At 40.0% G+C, this 21,114-nt stretch overlaps 1 protein-coding gene across 3 annotated transcripts in view; it reads left to right on the top strand.

The window, feature by feature from the left end:
• The window catches only part of PACS1 (phosphofurin acidic cluster sorting protein 1), a 155,871-nt gene that overhangs the window by 93,496 nt on the left and 41,261 nt on the right, over window positions 1-21,114 (top strand). For all 3 annotated transcript variants that reach the window (XM_047877866.1, XM_047877867.1, XM_047877868.1), the window contains exon 2: window positions 19,788-19,875. In XM_047877866.1, coding sequence (XP_047733822.1) covers window positions 19,788-19,875 — 88 coding nt within the window. The remainder of the gene's footprint in view (window positions 1-19,787; window positions 19,876-21,114) is intronic.

Raw genomic sequence — 21,114 nt, 5'->3', positions numbered from 1 at the left:
TCCCAAAAATAAATAAACGTTGAAAAAAAAAATTTAAAAAAAAAAAAAAATAAAAATAAAAATGTTAATTGTCTTTGTAGAGAAAGACATCTTGAACCCAAATTACAGTTTTCCTGTTTTGTTATTTTAAACATTGTAAGAATCTGCCAGCGGCTGAATATTGGGAGAGAATAAAGGAAAGAGAAGGCAAACAAGAAAGGGAAACAGAATGGAGGTAACAGTTTGGGGTTTCCTTTCTGGCCTTTAGTGTGTGTGGAGCGGCAGGATTTGGATGGCTGAGTTACCTCTATAATTGGGACAAGAGGAGACAGAGAGAGATCTTTGTTTTTAGCGTTTTGCTTTCGTTATGCTTCTGAACTTCACAGAGTTAAAGATTTCTTCCTCATGTGTTGTTCAGTTTGTCTGTCAAGTCTCATTACAAAGGAAAGAAAGATCAACTCCTCACCTTTGTGATTTCAAAAATAGTACAGTGGTCCTGGGATAATGATATGGTAGCACATAATTGAAACATTCTGGGTACTTTTATGCTATATCATTTTTCTGTGTATAATTCTAGAGTCATACCAGAACTGGTTTTAAAAAATCTTTTCTATTTTGTTGACTTATTCTGTTCAGGTCCCCAGTCACTTCTCTTCCCTATATTCTCAGATAAACCTCCCTCTTTCCAGGGGAATTCTGAGAACCACAAGGACTTTAGACAAGACCATTTGGTCCCAACATCTTAGGAAGAAGCTGAATGTTAGGCAGTGGTAATTGTTACATTCACTTGCTAGTCAGTATGGAGACCAAGTTCTTTCTTCTGTACCACATTGCTCTTTTTTCCAGCTTGAAATCTTGTTCCCTGTTCTCCTCTTCATCTGCAACTGCTTTTCACCTTTCTTCCTTCCTTCTTTCCTTCCTTCTTTCCTTCCTTCTTTCCTTCCTTCCTTCCTTCCTTCCTTCCTTCCACTCTCCCTCCCTCCCTATCTTTCTTTCAGAGAGAAAGAGAGCACAAGCAGGGGAGAGGGGCGGGAAGAGAGAGAGAGAGAGAGAGAGAGAGAGAGAGAGAGGGAGGGAGGGAGAGAGAATCTTAAGCAGGCTCCATGCTCAGCACAGAGCCCGACACAGAGCTCGATCCCACAACCCTGGGATCATGACCTGAGCTGAAATCGAGAGTCCTCTGCTCAATTGACTGAGCCACCCAGGCGCCCTGCAACTGCTTGTATTTTTATGGAGAAAAAGTCCCTCAACCAAGCTTTTGTTTTTACTACATTGAAATGCCTAGTATTGTGGTCACTAGTATTCTCCATTTTCTGTCCTCAGTTTATTCTATTTCCCAGCAGTGTTTGATGCATCATCTTAAGCACTTTCTTCTCTAGGTTCATGAAGGCACATCCTTTTCCTACCTCACTGGAAGCTTTCTCTTCTGCTGCCATACTTGTATGTATACATTGGAATGCCCAGGGTTCCATCCTTGGCCTTTTTTGTTGTTGTTAAATGTTTATTTATTTTGAGAGTGAGAGAGAGAGAGAGTGCGTGTGTGTGTCACCAAGGAGGAGAGGGGCAGAGAGAGAGAGGAAGAGAGAGAATCCCAAGCAGGCGCTAAGCTGTCAGCACAGCCGACAATCTTACAGACCATGATGAGATCATGGCCTGAGCCAAGATCAAGAGTGAGTCACTTAACCAATGGGCCACCCAGGCATGCCAGCCTTTTCTCTTTTTATTTGACTTTGCTCTGGAAGATCTCAGCCATTGCCATTCTTCTAAATACCATCTTTATACCATGACCCCCAAATCTCTAGCTCTAGCCTGACCTTTCCCTTGAGCTCAAGACTCGTATAGCCAGTTGTCTACTTTAATTTTTCCACTCGGATATTCAGGATGTCTCAAACTTAGTAATCTCCTGACTTTTCCAAAACTTCCCCATCTCCCTCATCTCAGTAAACTGTAATGCCATCGCATACACTCAGTTACTCAAAAAACAAAACAAAACCCTATAAACATCTTTGAGCTTTCTTTGCTCCATCTCCTGCATTTAATCCATTAGCAAGATCTGTCAGTTCTACCAGAGTGTTCCTGAATTCTACCCTTCTATCCACCCCTGCTACTACTACTCCAGATCAAATCTTCTTCCTGTGTTACCTGGACCACTACAACAGCCTCCTAACTGGTCTTCCTGTTTCCACCCTCCCTTTTCTGTGGACAGTTATTCACATAACAGTAGGGTGATCTTGCACAAATTATTTTATATCATCCACTCGTTTATAATACTTCATTGGCTTCCCACGATCAAGTAAAGGTCTCTGCTGTATGGCCCAGCCTCCATTTGCCTTTCCAACCCCACATCTTCCTGCTCTCCTCACTCCCTGTGCCTTCTTTGTTTCCTTCACATACCCCAGCTTCCTTTTCTATTTCAGCCACATGCTCTTTATAGTTTTACTTTCATGTATGTCCCTAAACAATTAATAGTTTATTTTTGCTTGGTTTTGGATTTGATATTGTAACATACTATATGTAGTCTTCTGCAACTCAAAGTTATGTTTGGAGATCAATGTATGGTGAAGTGTAAGCTTATTAGTTCATACATTTTCACCGCTGGATAGCACTTGATTGTATAAATATACCCCAGTTTGTCTTTCTGCTCTTCAACAGTGTACGTATGGGTTCTAACGAGCATAATACAAATAATACCTCATTTGTAGAGGATATAACATGAGCCAGGCACTGTTCTCAGTGCTTTCGTATGTATGAATCGTCACAATGATGAGGTTGGCGTGACAGTCCTCATTTTACAGATGAGGAAATAGAGGTGTAGGAAGATGAAGTAGTTTGCCCAAGGTCACAGGGGTCATGAGTGCTGTGAATACTTTTGAACGTGTCTCCTGGTACACAAGGGTAAGAGTTTCCCTAAGAGAGGAAGTTCTGGATCATGGATTCTACACATGTTCAGCTTGACAAGATGATACCTAATAGTTTTCTCAGTGATTGTTCTAGTCGATGCTCCCACTAGCAGCATGTGACTTCCCATTGCACTGCGTCTTCACCCACATTTGGCTCTGCCAATTTTGTGGGTGTGAATGATATTTTGATTTTAATTTGCATTTCCCTGATTCATAATGAGGTTTAGCATATTTTTGTGTATCTATTAGCTATTAGTGTTTCCTCTTCTGGAAATATGAAACATCTGTTCATATCTTCTGCCCACAATTCTATTGATTTGTGAGTCTTTTCTTATGGAATTGTAGTTCTTTATATTCTAAACCCTTTCTCAGTATTATGAATTTCACATGTCTCCTCCAAGTTCATGAGAACTTTTTATTTTTTTTTTTAATTTTTTTTTCAACGTTTATTTATTTTGGGGACAGAGAGAGACAGAGCATGAACGGGGGAGGGGCACAGAGAGAGGGAGACACAGAATCGGAAACAGGCTCCAGGCTCTGAGCCATCAGCCCAGAGCCTGACGCGGGGCTCGAACTCACAGACCGCGAGATCGTGACCTGGCTGAAGTCGGACGCCTAACCGACTGTGCCACCCAGGCGCCCCTCATGAGAACTTTTTAATATGGGGTTGAATTTCTCAGTGTTTTCAGTATCTTGCTGAAGAAATCCATCGTTACCTCAGAGTAATGAAAGATAATATCCCATATTTCTCCTATAATTTTGCATTTCACATTTATTCCCCCTGGAGATTATTTTTTATATATAGTGTAAGATATGGATTCAGTTTTTCGCCTATTTCATAGTTATTCTTTTCTCAGTTGTTGAAATACTACTTTATTCTAACAAAGTCTCGGTATAATTGTAGGATTGGGGGCGCCTGGGTGGCTCAGTTGGTTAAGCATCCGACTCTTGATTTTGGCTCGGGTTGTGATCTCACAGTTTGTGAGCTCGAGCCCTGTGTCAGACTCTGCTCTGTCTGTGCAGAGTCTGCTTCAGATCCTCTCTTTCTACCTCTGTCCCTCTGCCCCTCCCCTGCTCACACTTTCTGTCTCAAAATAAATAAAGGAAACATTAAAAAAAATTAATTGTAGGATCGTTTCTAGGCACTCCGGTCTGTTATGTTGAGCTCTCTGTTACTGTACTAATCCATACTGTCTCAACTAATATTCCCTTGTAATAAATCTGGTTATCTGATAGGCTGACTTACCCACCTGTCTCTCTTCTTGAAGAGTATCTTGGTTTTTCTTTGCCTTTTTCCTTATAAATTTTAGAATTAGCATCTATGGAAAATCCTGTTGGAATTTTGATCAGTGTTCTATTAATTTTGTGTATCAATTTGGGGGAGTATTAAGATCTTGATGCTAGAATTTCCCTTATGCATGATCATGGCATTTCTTTTACCTCTTTAATGTCTCAGAACAATATTTATACATGTACAAAATATCCTGCAACTCCATGGAGGCCTTGCACATCTTGCAAAGGAAGGCAGTTTAGAGTAGTGATTAAGAGCAAAGGCTCTAGAACCAGACTGCCTGGGTTTAAATCCTCACTTAGCTGCTTACTAACTGCGATCTTAGGTAAATCAGCCTCTCTGTGCCTCAGTTTCCTCATCTGCAAAACAGTTAACAAGAGTCTCTTTTTCATAGGGATACATAATAAATGCTTAGTAATTGTTACCTCTTGCTATTATTGTTTTATTCCAGGTGTCTTAATTTTGGTTGCTTTGTGAATAGTATCTTTTTTTTAAATTACATTTTATTTCTTTGTTGCTGATGTTTAGAAATGAAGTTGATTTTTGGAAATCTAGCAACCTGGTTAAACTCTCATCAGTCTGATAATGAGAATTCTTCCAGATTTCCCAAATAAGCTAATGACTTTTGTTTCTTCCATTTTAATCCTTATATTTTTATGTGTTTTTGTTTTTGTGCTTTATTCTCTTACTGGGCTGACTAGCATATGACAGCATATGTCATAGAAGTGGAATTCCACTTGAATAGAAGTGGAAATGGATACCTTGTCATAGTCTTGCTTTTAAAGGGAATGTTCTAATACTTTATCGTTAAGGTCTTTGGTGTATATCCTTTATGTCAAGGAATGTTTTTCTATTCTAAGTTTGCTAAGAGCATTTACACGAAAGGATGTTTACTTTTACCAAGTGTTTAATATGATTTGATCATATTGATATGATATGATTGTATATTTTAGTCTTTAATCTGTTGATGAAGAAAATTACATTAGGTTTTCTAACCACCTTACATTTGTGCAGTTAACCCAAATGGGTCATGGTGTATTTTTTAGAATACATTACTAGGTTTTATTTGCTAATACTTTGTTTTGAAAGTTTATGTTTATGCTTATAAATGAGATTGGCTTTTAATTTTTCTCTTTTGTGGATTAGGATCCATGGTAATTTTATGAAATGAATTGGAAAGTATTCCCTTTTTTTATCCTCTGGAAAATGTGTATAAGGTTAAAATTATCTCTTCCTTGAATGTTGGATATAATTTGCCTTTAAAAATTATCTGGACCTGATGTTTTCTTTCTTAGCAGAGTTCAAAATTATTGCCCAGTGTCGTCAGTGGTTATAGGACCACTCAGGTTTTCTCCATCTTCCCTGGTCATTTCTCTTATGTTATATTTTTTAGGAATCTGCCTTTTTCATCTAAATTTCCAACTTAATTTGCATAAGTGGTTTGTGGCATGGTCTTGTAAGTCTCTGCTTTATCTGGAGTATGTCCTTTGAAAAACAATTCCAGGGACGCCTGGGTGGCTCAGTTGGTTAGGTGGCTGACTTCGGCTCAGGTCATGATATTGCAGTTCATGAATTCAAGCCCCACATCAGGCTCTCTGCTGTCAGCACAGAACCTGCTTCAGATCTTCTGTCTTCCTCTCTCTCTCTCCCTCCCTCCCCCCATTCTCTTTCTCTCTCAAATAAACATTTTTAAAAATGAAAAAAATAACAATTTCAGGTTTCTAAATTTTATTACTAAGACATGTATCTTATTGTCTATTTTATAAAATTAGTTTTGTCCTTATCATTTTCTTTTAGGTGTTTGGGTTTATTTATTTTCTTTAAATGTCTTAATGGCTGCTTAGCTCATTAGTTTCAGCATTCCTTCTTATCTAACATAACCACTTAAGACTGTTGTTTCCTGAAAAAATAATAATGAAATAAAATCTCCTCCAAGAACCTCTTTAGTTTTGATACATAATGTTTCATTAATGTTGGGTTCTGAGTATTTTCTCATTTCTTCTTTTTCCTGTGTTTCTGGGTAATTAATTTCTTAACCCTTTTTCTTTGTTTCCTTTTGAATTGGTGGAGGGTTTTTCTCACATACCGTTTAAACTATGAGTTTGAAAGATAGGTATTCAACTTTTAGTTTCTTCATGATTACTCTCAAACTTTGAGTGTTGACTACATAAGAGTTTAATGTTAGTTTCCCGTTTTTTCCCTCTGAAACAATTCAGGGACCTTTAAAACATTCTGTGATTGGGTCATTTCCTGTCTCCTGCATGCTGTAATATTTACAGTGTGTGAATCAAACATTATTTCATATTAGCCATGTTTGTTTAAATTTACCTACATTTTTGCGATTTTATTTTGTCCACCATTTCTTTTCCTATCCTGATATTTTAGGACCATTTTCTTATTTTTACAATAATCCTTAAGAAGTAGCATTAATGTTCAAGCCACTGTCCAAGGCACCTACAGTGATCCACCTTCTAGAATTCATACTCTTAAGTAGTTCCCTCCCACTCTATAGGGCCGACCATTCTAACCTGAAAGGGCATTGGTTACACTGTCCTAGTGGTTACACAGTGTAAGGAACATTCAGGAAATGATGGAGTGTGACTTCTGAGGCTGGGTCATAAGATACATTTCTCCCTTTACCTTGCTCTTTCTTGGAACATTCACTCTATGGGGAAGCCAGCTGCCATGTCATGAGGTTGTCAGTCAGCCCTGGAAAAGGAACTGTGGCCACCTGTCAATTGCCAGTACTTGTAAGTGAGCCACCTGGGAAGGGGATGCTGCAGCCCTGGGCAAGATGATTGCAGCCCTAACATCTTTTTTTTTTTTTTTTTATGTTTATTTATTTTTGAAAGAGAGAGAGACAAAGTGTGAGCAGGGGAGGGGCAGGGAAAGAAGAGACACAGAATCTGAAGCAGGCTCCAGACTCTAAGCTGTCAGCACAGCCCAACATGGGGCTTGAACCCACTTGAACCCACTCGCTTGAACTGCGAGATCATAACCCGAGCTGAAGTCGGACGCTTAATCAATGAAGCCACCCAGACACCTGAACCCTGACTAACATCTTGACAGCAACTTTTTGTTTACCTGAAAATGTTTTAACTAACCCTCATTTCTAAATATACTGTTTCTGTGTATGCAGTACCGTAAGGGGTGAGATAGCCATCACTGTTTTTATTCAAATAACTAGCCAGTTTTACGATACTATTTATTAATTGAGTAACTCAACTATTTCTTTCATAGAGTAAATTTTTGTTTATACTTAGGTCTAATTTTGGACTCTGTTCCCTTCCATTGATCTCTTTGTTTATTCTTTTCCCAATACCAAGACGTTTTAATTACTTTGGCTTTAGAATCCATGTTAATATCCTGTTGGATAAAGCCTTCTTCTTTACTCTTTTTTCCCCAAAAGTTTCTTGGCTGGATTCCTTTCCTTTCCTCCCCTCCCCTCCTCTCCCTTCCTTCCCTTCCCTTTCCAAGATTTTACTTAAATTCAAGTTAATTAACATATAGTATAGTATTGGTTTCAGGAATATTGGCCTTTCTTTCTTTCTTTCTTTCTTTCTTTCTTTCTTTCTTTTTCTTTCTTTTCTTTTCTTTTCTTTTCTTTTCTTTTCTTTTCTTTCTTGTTACTATGAAATTTTTTAAACGTACAAAAAAGTAAAGGGTTTAATGAGCCTCCATGAATATTCATCTCCTAGATTGAACAATTATTAAAATTCTTTTCTAAAGTATTGTGAAGTTAATTACAAAATAATTTCCCCCTTGAATACTGCTGTGTGCATCCTACTATGTGCATCTCTACTTTCTAATTATAGTTAATTATTATCGTTTGCATTAAGGACATTTTGTGTTTTTATATATTTATTTTGATATTTTCGTTATGATTCTCCTAGCTTTTTGGTTGATTCTCTTGAGTTCTAGTACACAGTCATATATGTGCAACTGGAAATTGTTTTCAGCTTTGGTATCATTTACAGTAAAACCTTGGATTGTAACTTGTTCTGCAAGTGTTCCACAAGACAAGCAAACCATTTCTAATAAATTTTAAGTTGATAAACAAGTGATGTCTTGCAACAAGCAGTATAGGATGCTGAACATCACATGATCACAACTGAGCCAATGGTTCTTCTCTCTCTCTCTCTCTCTCTCTCTCTCTCTCTCGCTGCAGGATTGTGGGTGATTGTCTTCTATGCTCAGTCTCAGGCCACGGTGTTTGGCAGAAATCAGTGATTTTTCAGAATGTTGGAAGGTGCCCACAACTGGCACTAGTGTATTTTTTGTCACTTCAAAGAAATTATGGACAGTCCTTTGCTTAAACTCACAAACTACAAGATCATGACCTGAGCTGAAGTCAGATGCTTAACTGACTGTGCCACTCAGTCGCGCCCCTATTTATTTTTTATTTTTTCTAAGTTCTCTCTATACTCAGTATGAGGCTCCAACTCAACCCAAGATCAAGAGTTGCAGGCTGTACAGACTGAGCCAGCCAGGTACCTCTTAAGGGTCTTTTTTAAAATTAGTAATGTATGTTGAATTTTATCAAATGCCTTTTTGGCATCTAATAAAGTAATTGCATTTTTTTCTTTCAAACCTATTAATGTGATAAGGTGTATTAATAAGTCCCTAATATTCAACCATGCTTGCCTTGGGAGTCTCTCTCAGATATGTTTATCTTTTTGTTTTAATGCACTTTATTGTTTCTTGCCTCTGACTCGGATGTGGTTTGAAGTGTTGGGGTTCAGAGCTGATGGCCAAGAAAGAATTCTTGAGACCTCTTCAATACAAAAAAGTGATTTTATTAAAGCACGGGGTCAGGACCCATGGGCAAAAAGAGCTGCACTTGGAGTGACTGATTAAGATTTTCTATCCTATGGAGGGAACAGTGATGTTAGGGCTCCAGGAAATTGAGTCTGTAGGTTTCTGGAGATTGCCTTTTTTCTTGTAAATCATTAAGACAGTTGCAAACTGATGGAGACTCGTGTCCTGACTGGGATCTCTGTCAGTTAAGGAGGGGGTTAGCTTGTGCTTTGCACTCAGCTTGCCTTTGTTTCTCACATCAAGATCACTTATTTTTGGCTGGACCAAAATTCAGAGGGTTTTTTGTTTGTTTTGTTCTTCCCATACACGTCTTCTGCCTCTGTCACTGAAACACTTGGATTAAGGGATTGTCATAATGAAGGAGTGTGATTTAAGTGACTAGGACTTGGCAGATGCTGATGGTATGTAGACTTCCTTTGAGCAAAGAAAGGTTAAGGAAGGAGGGCACTTAACCTTTTTGAGCACTTCTGATATGCCAGGCTCTACGCTTTGGTACTTCTCATACTTCTTAGTTCACACAGCAGTTCTATTTTATGGGTGAGAAAACTGTTCTGTATTACTGAAGGAACTACAGACTTGAGGATTTTCATGTGTAGTTTTAATAGCAAGAGCCCTCCTCTCCCCTCCCCCCCCCCCATATTTGAGGCCCTTTCCATTTAGATTATCATCAAGGAGATTGTAGAAAGGGGGGGGGGGGGTAATGTTATAAATCCTGTTGGCATGTGCAAGAAATTGGCATTTATGCCCCCAAAATAAACATATGCTAGGTGGCTGAAAATTAGGGGTTTACTTAACCTTATGTTCCTTTGCTTCACAGAAAGTCACATCCTATGGCTACAGAATAAAACATGCCAGAGCCTATTGTTGGGTAATGTTTTCTGTTTGGGTCTGAGTTTTTTCTCATTCTGTGGTGTTTTACCATGTGAACATTGCCTAGTTCCATCTGATTTCTTTGTGATACAATAACAAGCAAGAAGTCTTTTTTCCTCTTAACCCATTCATTGTAAAGTCCATTTCTCTCTATCTCATTCAAACCATCTCTCCCAAGTTGTGCCTTTCGGGATGACAACTGAGTTGGTTTGCTTTTTAAAAATCTGCTTTAGAGTTATTAATTTTAAAATATTACTGCTTTAATTCATTGTTTCTCAGTCTATGCTTATATAAAATTATAACTTTAATGTCCACATGTTCAAGTAACTTCTTAAGCAGTAAAAGTACACCACTGCGGGGGAAGGAGGGGGCACCTGGGTAGCTCAGTCGGTTAAGCGTCCGACTTTGGCTCAGGTCTTGATCTCACAGTTCATGGGTTGAAGTCCCGTGTCAGGCTCTGTGCTGACAGCTCAAAGCCTGGAGCCTGCTTTGGATTTTGTCTCCCTCTCTCTGTGCCCCTCCCCCCTCTCGTGCTTTGTCTGTCTTAAAAATAAATAAATGTTAAAAAAAATTTTTTTAAGTACACTGCTCAGAAATTTACCTTTTGTGTTATTGTGATTGAAGCTCATCCAGACATCTACAGGTGCCCTGTTAAAATTGAAGCAATTGTAGAAATGAAAATTACTCTCATAAAGGAACATTTTTTCCATAAATTTTTCTACTGATTTGCTCTTTGTCCTGATAAATGCTATTGCAGGGAGAAGGTAGAGCTTTTTTTTTTTTTTTTCCTCCCCATCTTGCGATTAAAGAACTGAAAGGGAGAAAAAATTGACTTGCTCATATAACATAGTCATTTCTTGGTAGGGCCAAAAATCATCCAGGTCACCAGTCTTCTGGTCCCAAAAGGACCATCAGTGTGATTCAGAGACTTACTATGCAGTTTATGATTCCATCCAGATCTTTGTTTCTCCTTTCTTCCCCCTTTTCTGTGCAAAATGTGGCCATTTCACTGTTCATTGATACCCTAGTACAGAATAGATTTGGGGAAAGGGGGTAGAATAGGACTGTCCTTTGGTGAGCCTCTCTAGTTCTGATTTACATGGAGTTAAGTTTGAAACAGCTGTGAAATACAGGTTGGGGACCATTTGTAGAAAACATTTAAGGCTGTTTCTCCTTTATCTTACAGTGAAGTACAAAATAGAATAATTTAGAAGGTTCAAAAGATTCTTGTTATAATATTGTATCATTCTCTATCCACTTATCAAGGAGACAGCTTTATTCTTTCAGATTCAGTCTAATGGAATCAAAGAAAGTAATTTCTTGAGAGAATTTATCTGGGCTCAAGTGATATGTCCTCCCTGAAGCTGTAGCACAATCACTCATAATCTTCTTGTATGTAATTTAGTACTTAATTTTGTATGCAGTTACAGTTGTTAGATAATTGTTTGATATACTTAAATCCTGTCTTCTCAACTAGGTTATAAAGTGCCCCAAAACAGAGATTATGCCTTATTTTTCTATGTACCTTATAGCTTCTAGTGTAGAGCTAAGTACAGTGAAGATCTATACAGTAAATGGTTGATGGAAATCTTGCTGAGCAAAAAGAAAATCTTTAACCCAGTTCTAGACTCCATCAGTGTTACTCTGACTATCCTTCGTGTGGGTGGTGGCAGTGAGGGTGTTCTCTTCAAGGGCTGCGGTGCCTGCAAAGCAGAAGGGAAATGACTTGGGCACAGGGGATGAGAGTAGAGGCCAGGAGCTCCCTCCCTGTTCATAATGGCTGTTGCCTCACTGCTCTGCTTGGAAGCAAGTTGATCCCCACATCCCCAAAGGAGATCAAATACAGCCTTAAACTGTGAACAAATAAATAATGGTGATTGCTGATGACAATTCCAAATGTGGCGGTTATAGCATCTTACCACGTGCCGGGCCTTGTTTCGCCTTCCATTCCCTCAATTAAACTATATTACAATGTTATTAAGTGGGGTACTGTTGTTGTCTTCATTTTATGTGGAAAAATTGAGGCACAGAGGTCACCAAAGGTTACCCAACAAGGAAAGAAAGGAGTGGGATCAGGAAGAGACCAAAATGCAGAAGGAAGAAGCACTTTGAGTAATCAGGGGACTTTGATTTGACATTTCATTGTTTTATTAATGCTGGACTTCACTAGCATTTACAAATGGAGTCTTAAAAAATGACAATAAACAAGTCCTATTACCAGTATAAGTTCAAAATGCCTTTGTAGAAGGGAAGATTATTTTTGAGCTGAATAACCTGGAATCCTCCTTTACAAGTCCTTTGGATTTCAGCCATCTTTGTGATATTCTGTTCTACTTTAAAGGCAGATGGTTGACTTCTTTGAGTTCTGGCACATAGAGGTGCATGTTTCTCTATCTGGCCTTTGACCGACATTTCAGAGGTGGACTAGCTGGGGAATCCCAGCCATACATTCCGTTTGAAACCTTTGGTTAAAAACTTTTAGCTAGAACTTCACTCTTGTCTCATCACCAGATGAGGAGACAAGTTGGAAGGGAAGTACAGAGGAGTCTTTAGCCAGCTCCCATGTTCCCAAGTTGTACCATGAGACTGGCTTCCAACCCATGGTACCACAGAGGTTCCTAGTGAGCTCTCTGGAATGCAGAAGTCTAGGAATTTGGTTCTTCTAAGGATCATGGAAAGAACCTTTTTTCCTTTAACTTGTGAGATATCTTCCCTTCCTTTCATAAGGGTGAGAGTCAGGATTTCTTGATAGGGCATCACTCTTTAAAATGGACTTTGGGAATAATTCATCTGGTTCTCTTAAAAGTATTTGGGAGCTGGTGACTGAGTCCTAACACTTTGGGAATCTGTTCCTGGTATATCACTTAAAAATAGGTTTACTTACATATAACACACACACACACACACACACCAGTTTATTTCTTCCTCACATAAAAAAATAAAAAGGGGTGCCTGGCTGGCTCAGTTGGTAGAGATCAGCTCTTATCTCGGAATTGTGAGCTCAAGCCCCACGTCGGATGTAGAGATTATTTAAAAATAAAAAATTACTGGGGCGCCTGGGTGGCGCAGTCGGTTAAGCGTCCGACTTCAGCCAGGTCACGATCTCGCGGTCCGTGAGTTCGAGCCCCGCGTCGGGCTCTGGGCTGATGGCTCGGAGCCTGGAGCCTGTTTCCGATTCTGTGTCTCCCTCTCTCTCTGCCCCTCCCCCGTTCATGCTCTGTCTCTCTCTGTCCCAAAAATAAATAAACGTTGAAAAAAAAATTAAAAAATAAAAAATTACTTATTTCACTTAGCATAACACTCTCCAGTTCCATCCACGTTGCTGCAAAAGGCCATATTTCATTCTTTCTCATTGCCAAGTAGTATTCCACTGTGTATATAAACCACAATTTCTTTATCCATTCATCAGTTGATGGACATTTAGGCTCTTTCCATAATTTGGCTATTGTTGAAAGTGCAGCTCTAAACAGAATAAACTGAGGGTTGATGGGGAGTGGGAGGGAGGGGAGGGTGGGTGATGGGCACTGAGGAGGGCACCTGTTGGAAGGAGCACTGGGTGTTGAATGGAAACCAATTTGACAATAAATTTCATATTAAAAAATAAGTAAACAAATAAAAATTAAAAAATTAAATGACAAAATTTAAAAATCCAGAGATAAACGATCCAGGGTTGATAATAGTAGCTCCTACAGTGTCATCAAAGATCCTGGCTCCTCTCTTTTTTTTTTTTTTTTTTTTAATTTTTTTTTTTAATGTTTATTTCTTTTTGAGACAGAGAGACAGAGCATGAACGGGGGAGGGGCAGAGAGAGATGAAGACACAGAATCGGAAGCAGGCTCCAGGCTCTGAGCCATCAGCCCAGAGCCCAACGCGGGGCTCGAACTCACGGACCGCGAGATCGTGACCTGAGCCGAAGTCGGACGCTCAACCGACTGAGCCACCCAGGCACCCCATGGCTCCTCTCTTTCTAATTCACATTCCTAGGGCACTTGGGTGGCTGAGTCCGCTAAGTGACTGACTTCGGCTCAGGTAATGATCTCACAGTTCATGAGTTCGAGCCCCGGGTCAGGGTCTGTGCTGACACCTCAGAGCCTGGAGCCTACTTCAGATTCTGTGTCTCCCTCTCTTTCTGCCTCTTCCTCTCTCTCTCTCTCTCTCTCTCTCTCTCTCTCAAAAATAAATAAACATTAAAAAAGAAATCTAATTCACATTCCTCACACATGGCTTGAATTATCAAGGTTCCCTCATGGTCCAAGTTAGCTGCAGGAGCTAGAGCCATCAGCCTACATTGCAGACCAGAAGGAGGAGAAAGAACCTGTTAGGTGAGTGGACTCCCTCTGAAAAATCTTCCCACTCGTCATACCTAGTATGTCCACTTATACACAGGCCAGATTTTATGCACGTGTTTCCACCTAACTGCAAAAGAAGCTGAGAAGTGTGGTCTTTTATTTTAGGAAGCCACATGCTTAGCTAAAAATTGGTGCTCTGTTATTAAGTAGAAAGGGGAAAATAGATGTTGGGCAGCCAATTAGCAGACTATAGCACAGTGGGTGGAACCTTCCTTTAAAAAAAAATCAGCTTTATTGAAGTGTAATTGACCTACAATCAACTGCACATATTTAAAGTGTTCAATTTGACAAGTTTTTACATAAATACATACTTGTGAAATCATCACCACAATTAAGGTAACGAACATATCCATCACCCCAAAAGTACCCTTTTGTAATTGTCCCTTTCTGCCCACTCTGGGCTGGGGGTCCCCCAGATCACCACCAGGTTCAAGGATTCCTAAGAGGACTCACAGGATTCAGAACATAGCCGTAGTCACAGCTATGACTTATTTCGGCAAAAGGAATACGAAAGCAAAGTCAGCAAAGAGGAAAGGTACATGGGCAAAGTCTGGAGAAAACCAGGTGCAATCTTTCAAGAGTTTTCACCCAGTGGAGTCACACAAGATGCACTGAATTGTGACAACACCTAGAGAATACTGTTACCAGGAAAGCTCATTAGAGATTTAGGGCCCAGGTCTTTACTGGGGGCTCGTTGGTTGGGTACCCTCTTCCTAGCACATAGCAAAATTACAGACTCCCAGAAAGGAAAGTTATACCTGTGGCTTGCACTGTATTTCTGTTGGACAAGAAGTTTACTACTCAGGATGCTGGGGGTAGAGCTAGGACTGAGACAGATTTGTGTCTTTATACTTTCTGTCTCCAGTTCTTTCCTCCCCTTCTCTTTCAAATTCATTCCAGTTATGCCTTCCTTTTCACTATTCTGTGAAATTGGTCTTGTTAAGGTCCGTGTGGCTAAATTGAGTCATCCGTTCTCAGTCTTTCTCTTGACCCATCAGCAGCATTTGATACAGCTGACCAGTCTCTCTTGACTTCTAGAATATCCCACTTATTTAGTGTTTCTCCTGCCTCCCTGGTGATCCTTCTTGATCGCTTTGTTAGTTCATCATCTTCACCTCTTGGTCCTTAATGTGGAAGTATTCTTGGGCTTGACCCTGGTGCTCTTGTCTTTGTATATGTGCTCAGTCTATGGATCATCTCATCCAGTTTCATTTCTTTATATTCCACCTTTATGCCACAGTTACATATTAATGTTTTCAGCCCAGAGGCAGACTTCTATATCTAACTCGCTGCTCATCATCTCTACTTAGAAATCTAAGAGACCTCTCAAATTTAAAGTGTCCAGTTGATCTTAAATTCCTCAAACCTGCTTTACCCAAAGTTTTACCCATCTCAGTTAATGATAACCGCACCGGCTTATTTCCAGATGTTCAGGCCCAAAACCCAGGAGTTGACCTACATCTTCAATAGTGTATTCAGAATTCAAACCATTTTTTACCACCTCCAGTGCTGCCACCCTGCTACACTACCCTCTGAACTACAAGTAGTCTACTGCTTGCACTCTGGTAGTTGCCTTCTGATTCAACTTTTCCCCCTTCCCCTCTGTTCTCCTTCATTCTATCCTATAGAACAGCTAGAACGATCCTATTAAAATGTAAAACAAGCCATGTCTCTCACTTAAAGCCAGTAGCTCCCCAGACTCCCCATTTCTTGCAGAATAAGAGCCAGTCCTTATTATGGTCTACACAGCCCCACATGGCTGGTAAGGCCCCCCACCCACCAAATATGTATTTGACTTTATCCCACACCACTCTTACCCTTGCTCACTCTGCTTCAGTTCCACTGGCCTCCTCTGTCTCAAACAGACCAGTGTGCTATACCTTAAGACCTTTGCACTTTTTTCCCTTAATGTAGAACTCCTCAGTGAGGTCTACCCTGACCAACTTACTTAAAATTACAACCCTCCTTGCCCTCTGCTTCACACTCACAATCCCCCTTACCTACTTCTGTTTTAACACATACTATGTATGTGTTAGTATCTAACATACTATGAAATTTTTAAAATATCTGTGTTTATTGTTTGTGACTCTTTTCACTAGAATATAAAAATTAAAGTTGTGACACAAATCTTTGTCTGTTTTGTTTACTGATAACGTCACAAATAACTAGAACAGCGCCTGGCTCATTGTAGGCTGATTGGATAAGTGAGAGTAATGTGACAGAACTGTAATTCAGACCTGGCTATGTCTGGCTCTAAAGCCTTCATTCTGGTCTTAAAAAAAAAAAAAAAAAAAAAGTATGTGTAGTTTGTATACAGTGGGCTGCATGGGTCTTGGATCTAAAGCTCTGTGGGGTTTTGCATGTGTGTATACCCACGTGGCCACCATGATGTATCAGTTACTCTAAAGGGTTCCCTTGCCTCATGTCCCTTCCCAATGAATGCCTCCACTTGCCTCAGTTACTGTGCTGTCACCTATCACCATGCATTGGTCTTATTGATTCTTGAACTTCATATGGATGGAATCATATGTTTGTAGTCTTTTGTGTCTGCCTTCTTTAGACCAACATAGCTAGTGTTTTTGAAATTCCTTCATGTTGTCCCATGTGTCAGTAGCTTGTTCTTTTTTGCATAGCACATTTGTTTGTCCATTCTTCTGTTGGTAGACATTTTAGTTATTTCTGATTTAGGGCTTTTATGAGTGGAGCTGCTCTGAACATTCCTGTACCTGTCTTTTTGTGGGGTCTGCCTTCATTTTCTTGGGTTCTCTTGGGAGCTTGGCGTAGGAATAGTCATATAATTAATGTCAACTGATAAACTACCAAGTGCTTTTCTTGAATGCAGTTGTACAATTTTACGCTCTCACCGGCCACACAGGGGACTTCGGTTATGCCACATCTTCACCAGCACTTGGAATTATTAGTTTTTATAATTTTAGTGTGAAGTTATTTTCTGCTGTAGAAAAACTGATTAAAACAGGAATGTGGTCAGGGAAGGACCCTTTCCTTTTAGGCCTTGGATTCTGTATTTTTACTGCATAAGAAGTACCCAACCAGTAAAACATATGGTAGCAAGAACATCTAGGATCATAATCTAATTCAGCCTCTTATGCATTGTGGCACCTCCAGTCAGAACATCTTGCCAGGCTCAGTCAGGCTTAGTCATCCTTGGAGCCATCTAGGACTGTTGCAGCCAACTGTGTGTGAGTGTGGTTTAAGCAGAAATGTATCTTATTTCTCCAGAGTTTTTCTATTATATTAAATGTATGTTGAAAATATTTACTTGTAATTAAAATACTGTCTTCTAACTTTCTAATAAAGTGCCTTGTAGTAACTTAAATTGGGTTCTGGGCTAAGATAGGCCTAAGTTTGCATCTTGGCTCGACCACTTTGTGTGAGCTCGGTCAAGTCGCTTAATCCTTCAGGCATCCTCATCTGTAAAATGGGTGGATATGTTACCCACCTGTTAGAATTATTATAAGACTTACATGAGATAATGCAGCATATAACAAGTACGTGTGACATGGTGGGTGCCTAATGAGTCATACACATTTTCTTACACTTTGAAGAACTAGAATGCATTTAAGTCCCCACATCCCTTTGAGTCATACCATTAAAAACAAACAAAAAATATCTATTGAACTATTGCCAGTAATATGGAAATCAGTGTGGTATATCTAGTTTCTAAGCAAACACTGAGAAAATCCAGTCTTGCTATTGCCTTGTTACCTCAGGTACTAAATCGTTCTTGGCTTTCTTGTTGACATAGGTGGTGTGGCATAAAGGTTTATGGAGTCAGTAAACACCTATTGGTCTATGATATGTTTTTCCTTCCTAACAAAATTCTGCTGCATTACCCGACAATTTTTACATGTTATGGAAAAGGAAAGATGGTCCAGAGCCTTATGGGACATGAAAAAGCTGAGGGCAAGGAGTGTAATGTAAGTCATTACTCGTCTTCCCCTCTGGTGTGTATAATCTCCACGAGGCTGAGAACCACATCCCTCTACAATTCCAACCACTAACCTGGTACCCAGAGTACAAGAAACGCTCACTTAATGTATGGAATGTGTAAACGGGTGAAGAAGGATAACAAGCAGAGGGGAAGAAGTGTGTGTCCCAGATTTAGTTCTGTGACTCTTTATATCTTGGATAGAGATCCATCAGTCAGAAGCTAGAAAATGTTTGCTTTGGAAGGAAACAAAAACTTAACCCATTGAAAGCGTTCATAAATAGCAGCCTTCAACGAGGAACAAAACAGCATATGCAGTCTCCTCCATTTGTTCATCCAGTCATGTTCCCTTTCCTTTCTAGCAGGGCTTGAAGATACATAGTTGAACAACATAGTTCATACGTTTCTTAATAGCCAGCTCTGTGGAATATAATAATCCCTTTGATGTTGGCAGAACCAGAGTTCCTTTTGGGCCAGCATGTCTCTGCTCTGAAGGGGAAAGAGAAACATATAATGCTGTGGGTAGGCATTGAGGGGGAGATTTTGGAGGAAAGAGCATGAACCCAGGTGATCCCAGTTTAACGAACCTGAGCATGTTTTAGGAGCGCAGGTGAGGTAGCTCTTGCTCCCAGCGCTAGTCGGTGAATGAGGAGGCATTAGGAAGTTATAACATTTTATCTAACAGATGTTTGCTGAGCAGCTATACTTTGCCAAGCCCTTTGGCAGAAGGCCAGAGGTGTGTGTCACCCAAGGACCTAAAGGAGACTCAGTATGACTGGAGTTTAGAGTATGAGGAAGGAGCGCAGAGAGGTAAGACAGACAGAAAGCAGGGGCAAGACAGCTGCAGCACGGGAGAGAGAGGAAGCATAAAATGGAGTCTGAGAACTCATGATGACTCTGGTAAGCAGCATCCTTTGTGTGACTCCCCATTTGTCAGAGCCTCTCCAAGGAAGAGAATGTGCTGGATTTGAACCACTTAAACCAGAAGTAGAAAGGCAGTATCCAAAGTTTCCCTCCCAACTCTTCCTAGAAGACCAGGGTAGGCCTGTTTTGGTAAGGCAAGGTCAAGTCAAATGACAGTTGCTGACTCCAGAGCAAGGGACAGTCCTGTCTCTTTCAGTTAGGGGGAACTTCCTCATTGGGTGGCACTGAGGATTTTCTGCACACCTCAAGCACAATTCAACTGAAACCCAAATTGTGGCCATTTAAATCATTTTCTGCAAATGGTATCTATTTTGTTTGTGCGGATTATCTCCTTGTTGCTACAGATGTACATCTGTAAATGTTTCAGGTGTGATTAGATGTAAATTAGAAGAGGGACTGGATAAGCAAAACAAACATCTGTACCTGTCCTTGGTCTCCCCTCAGAAATTTCTCCCACGTATTAGGGAAAAAGTGTGTCAGTTTTAGCTTGAGATCAATGGGCATCCACAGAGATTCATGGAATAATACACCTTTTGACACTTGTTTATAAAAGTTAAACAGGAGAGTGCTTTTTTACTAAAGGAGGACGCTGTTTGGCATTCCAACATTCTTTCTTTAGGTAGAGTGGTTTCCCCATCAGATCATCTATCACTTTTCTCCTAAATTCCTTACGTTTGACTGGATTGTCTTTCTCAAATTTTTTGTAGGCTATTCAGCTTGACCCTGAAGAAACTCGTCATGCTAAAAGAAATGGACAAAGATCTTAACTCGGTGGTCATTGCTGTGAAGCTACAGGTAAGTTGAGCCAGGATTGTTTGTTCAGGGTCCAAGGAAGCTGGATAGCTTTATGCCTGCTGTTGGGACTTGAGAAATACTGATGAGGGTCTGCCTCTCCCTTCCTCCCCTCCCCTCCCCTCCCCTCCCCTCCCCTCCCCTCCCCTCCCCTCCCCTCCCCTTCCCTTCCCTTCCCTTCCCTTCCTCCTTTCCTTTCCTTTCCCCTTTTCCCTTTCTTTTCCTTTTCCCCTTCCTTCCTTCCTTCCTTCCTTCCTTCCTTCCTTCCCTCCCTCCCTCCCTCCCTCAGCCAAGCAAGGAGCAGGAGTATAAGATGACTGAGCTCATGAGACTTAAGGAGTCCCAGTTCTGTCTCTTAAACCACTCAGTTTCTTTAAACTTTAGTGTCTTTGTCTGAAGATTTAAAACGGTTCTTCCTGCCTTGCATATCTAACAGGATTAGTATGAAGATCAAGTGATACAGATGCTAAAGTGTTGGATAAATGATCCAGAAACTGCTGTGGTGGCCAGTGTTTGTTTCGAGGTTTTCTATAGGGTAGAAGAAATTTATAGATTATTGTTTAAAATTTGGCAATTAGAAACTTACTGAACATTTTAGCTTCTGGGCAATCCACCCATTTATTCCTTATACTTATTCAGTATCTTAAAGGGACCCAAAATATTTCACAAACATTCGTACTCTAAGCATTCCCAAAGTTCAGGAAAGAAGGGAGAAACTGAACTACAGGAAGGTTAAGGAATTTACCTGTTGCCAGCTCATTACCAGGTAGCAGAAGTGGTACCAGAAACTAAAGAGCAGGTAATTTATGTAGTCATTAAACTCCACTACCAGGCCTTCCTTAACTGGTAAGTCCTTCCTAAGGATGACTCCCTAGAGTTTACTGAGATTCTAGAGTCATTAAATAATGATTGGATCCTTTAGCTTAAGAATGGTGTATTTAGTGAATTCTTACTGGTTGGAAAGTAGTGAACTGTATGGTAACTCCTACTAACCAGCACATTTTATTAGCTGGATCACCTATTATGAGCAGTCTATTGTTCTAATAGTGGCCTCATTAAAATCCACATCTGTGGCACTCCCAGTATGTGTCCCATACACTGAGATCCTCAGCTCGCTTTCTGAGATAAACACATTATCTTAATTTAGTCCTCAAAACTTAAAGTATTTTAATTACTCTTTATGAATGCCTGCATGTCCCACTTTATATTTTGATTTCCTGTTCATCTTTGTGCATGTAATTC

This window comes from Prionailurus viverrinus, chromosome D1, assembly GCF_022837055.1.
Source record: "Prionailurus viverrinus isolate Anna chromosome D1, UM_Priviv_1.0, whole genome shotgun sequence".
NCBI classification, from domain to species: Eukaryota; Metazoa; Chordata; class Mammalia; order Carnivora; family Felidae; genus Prionailurus; species Prionailurus viverrinus.
Note: the sequence above shows the minus strand (reverse complement) of the source record. Positions and strands in the feature narration are given on the sequence as shown.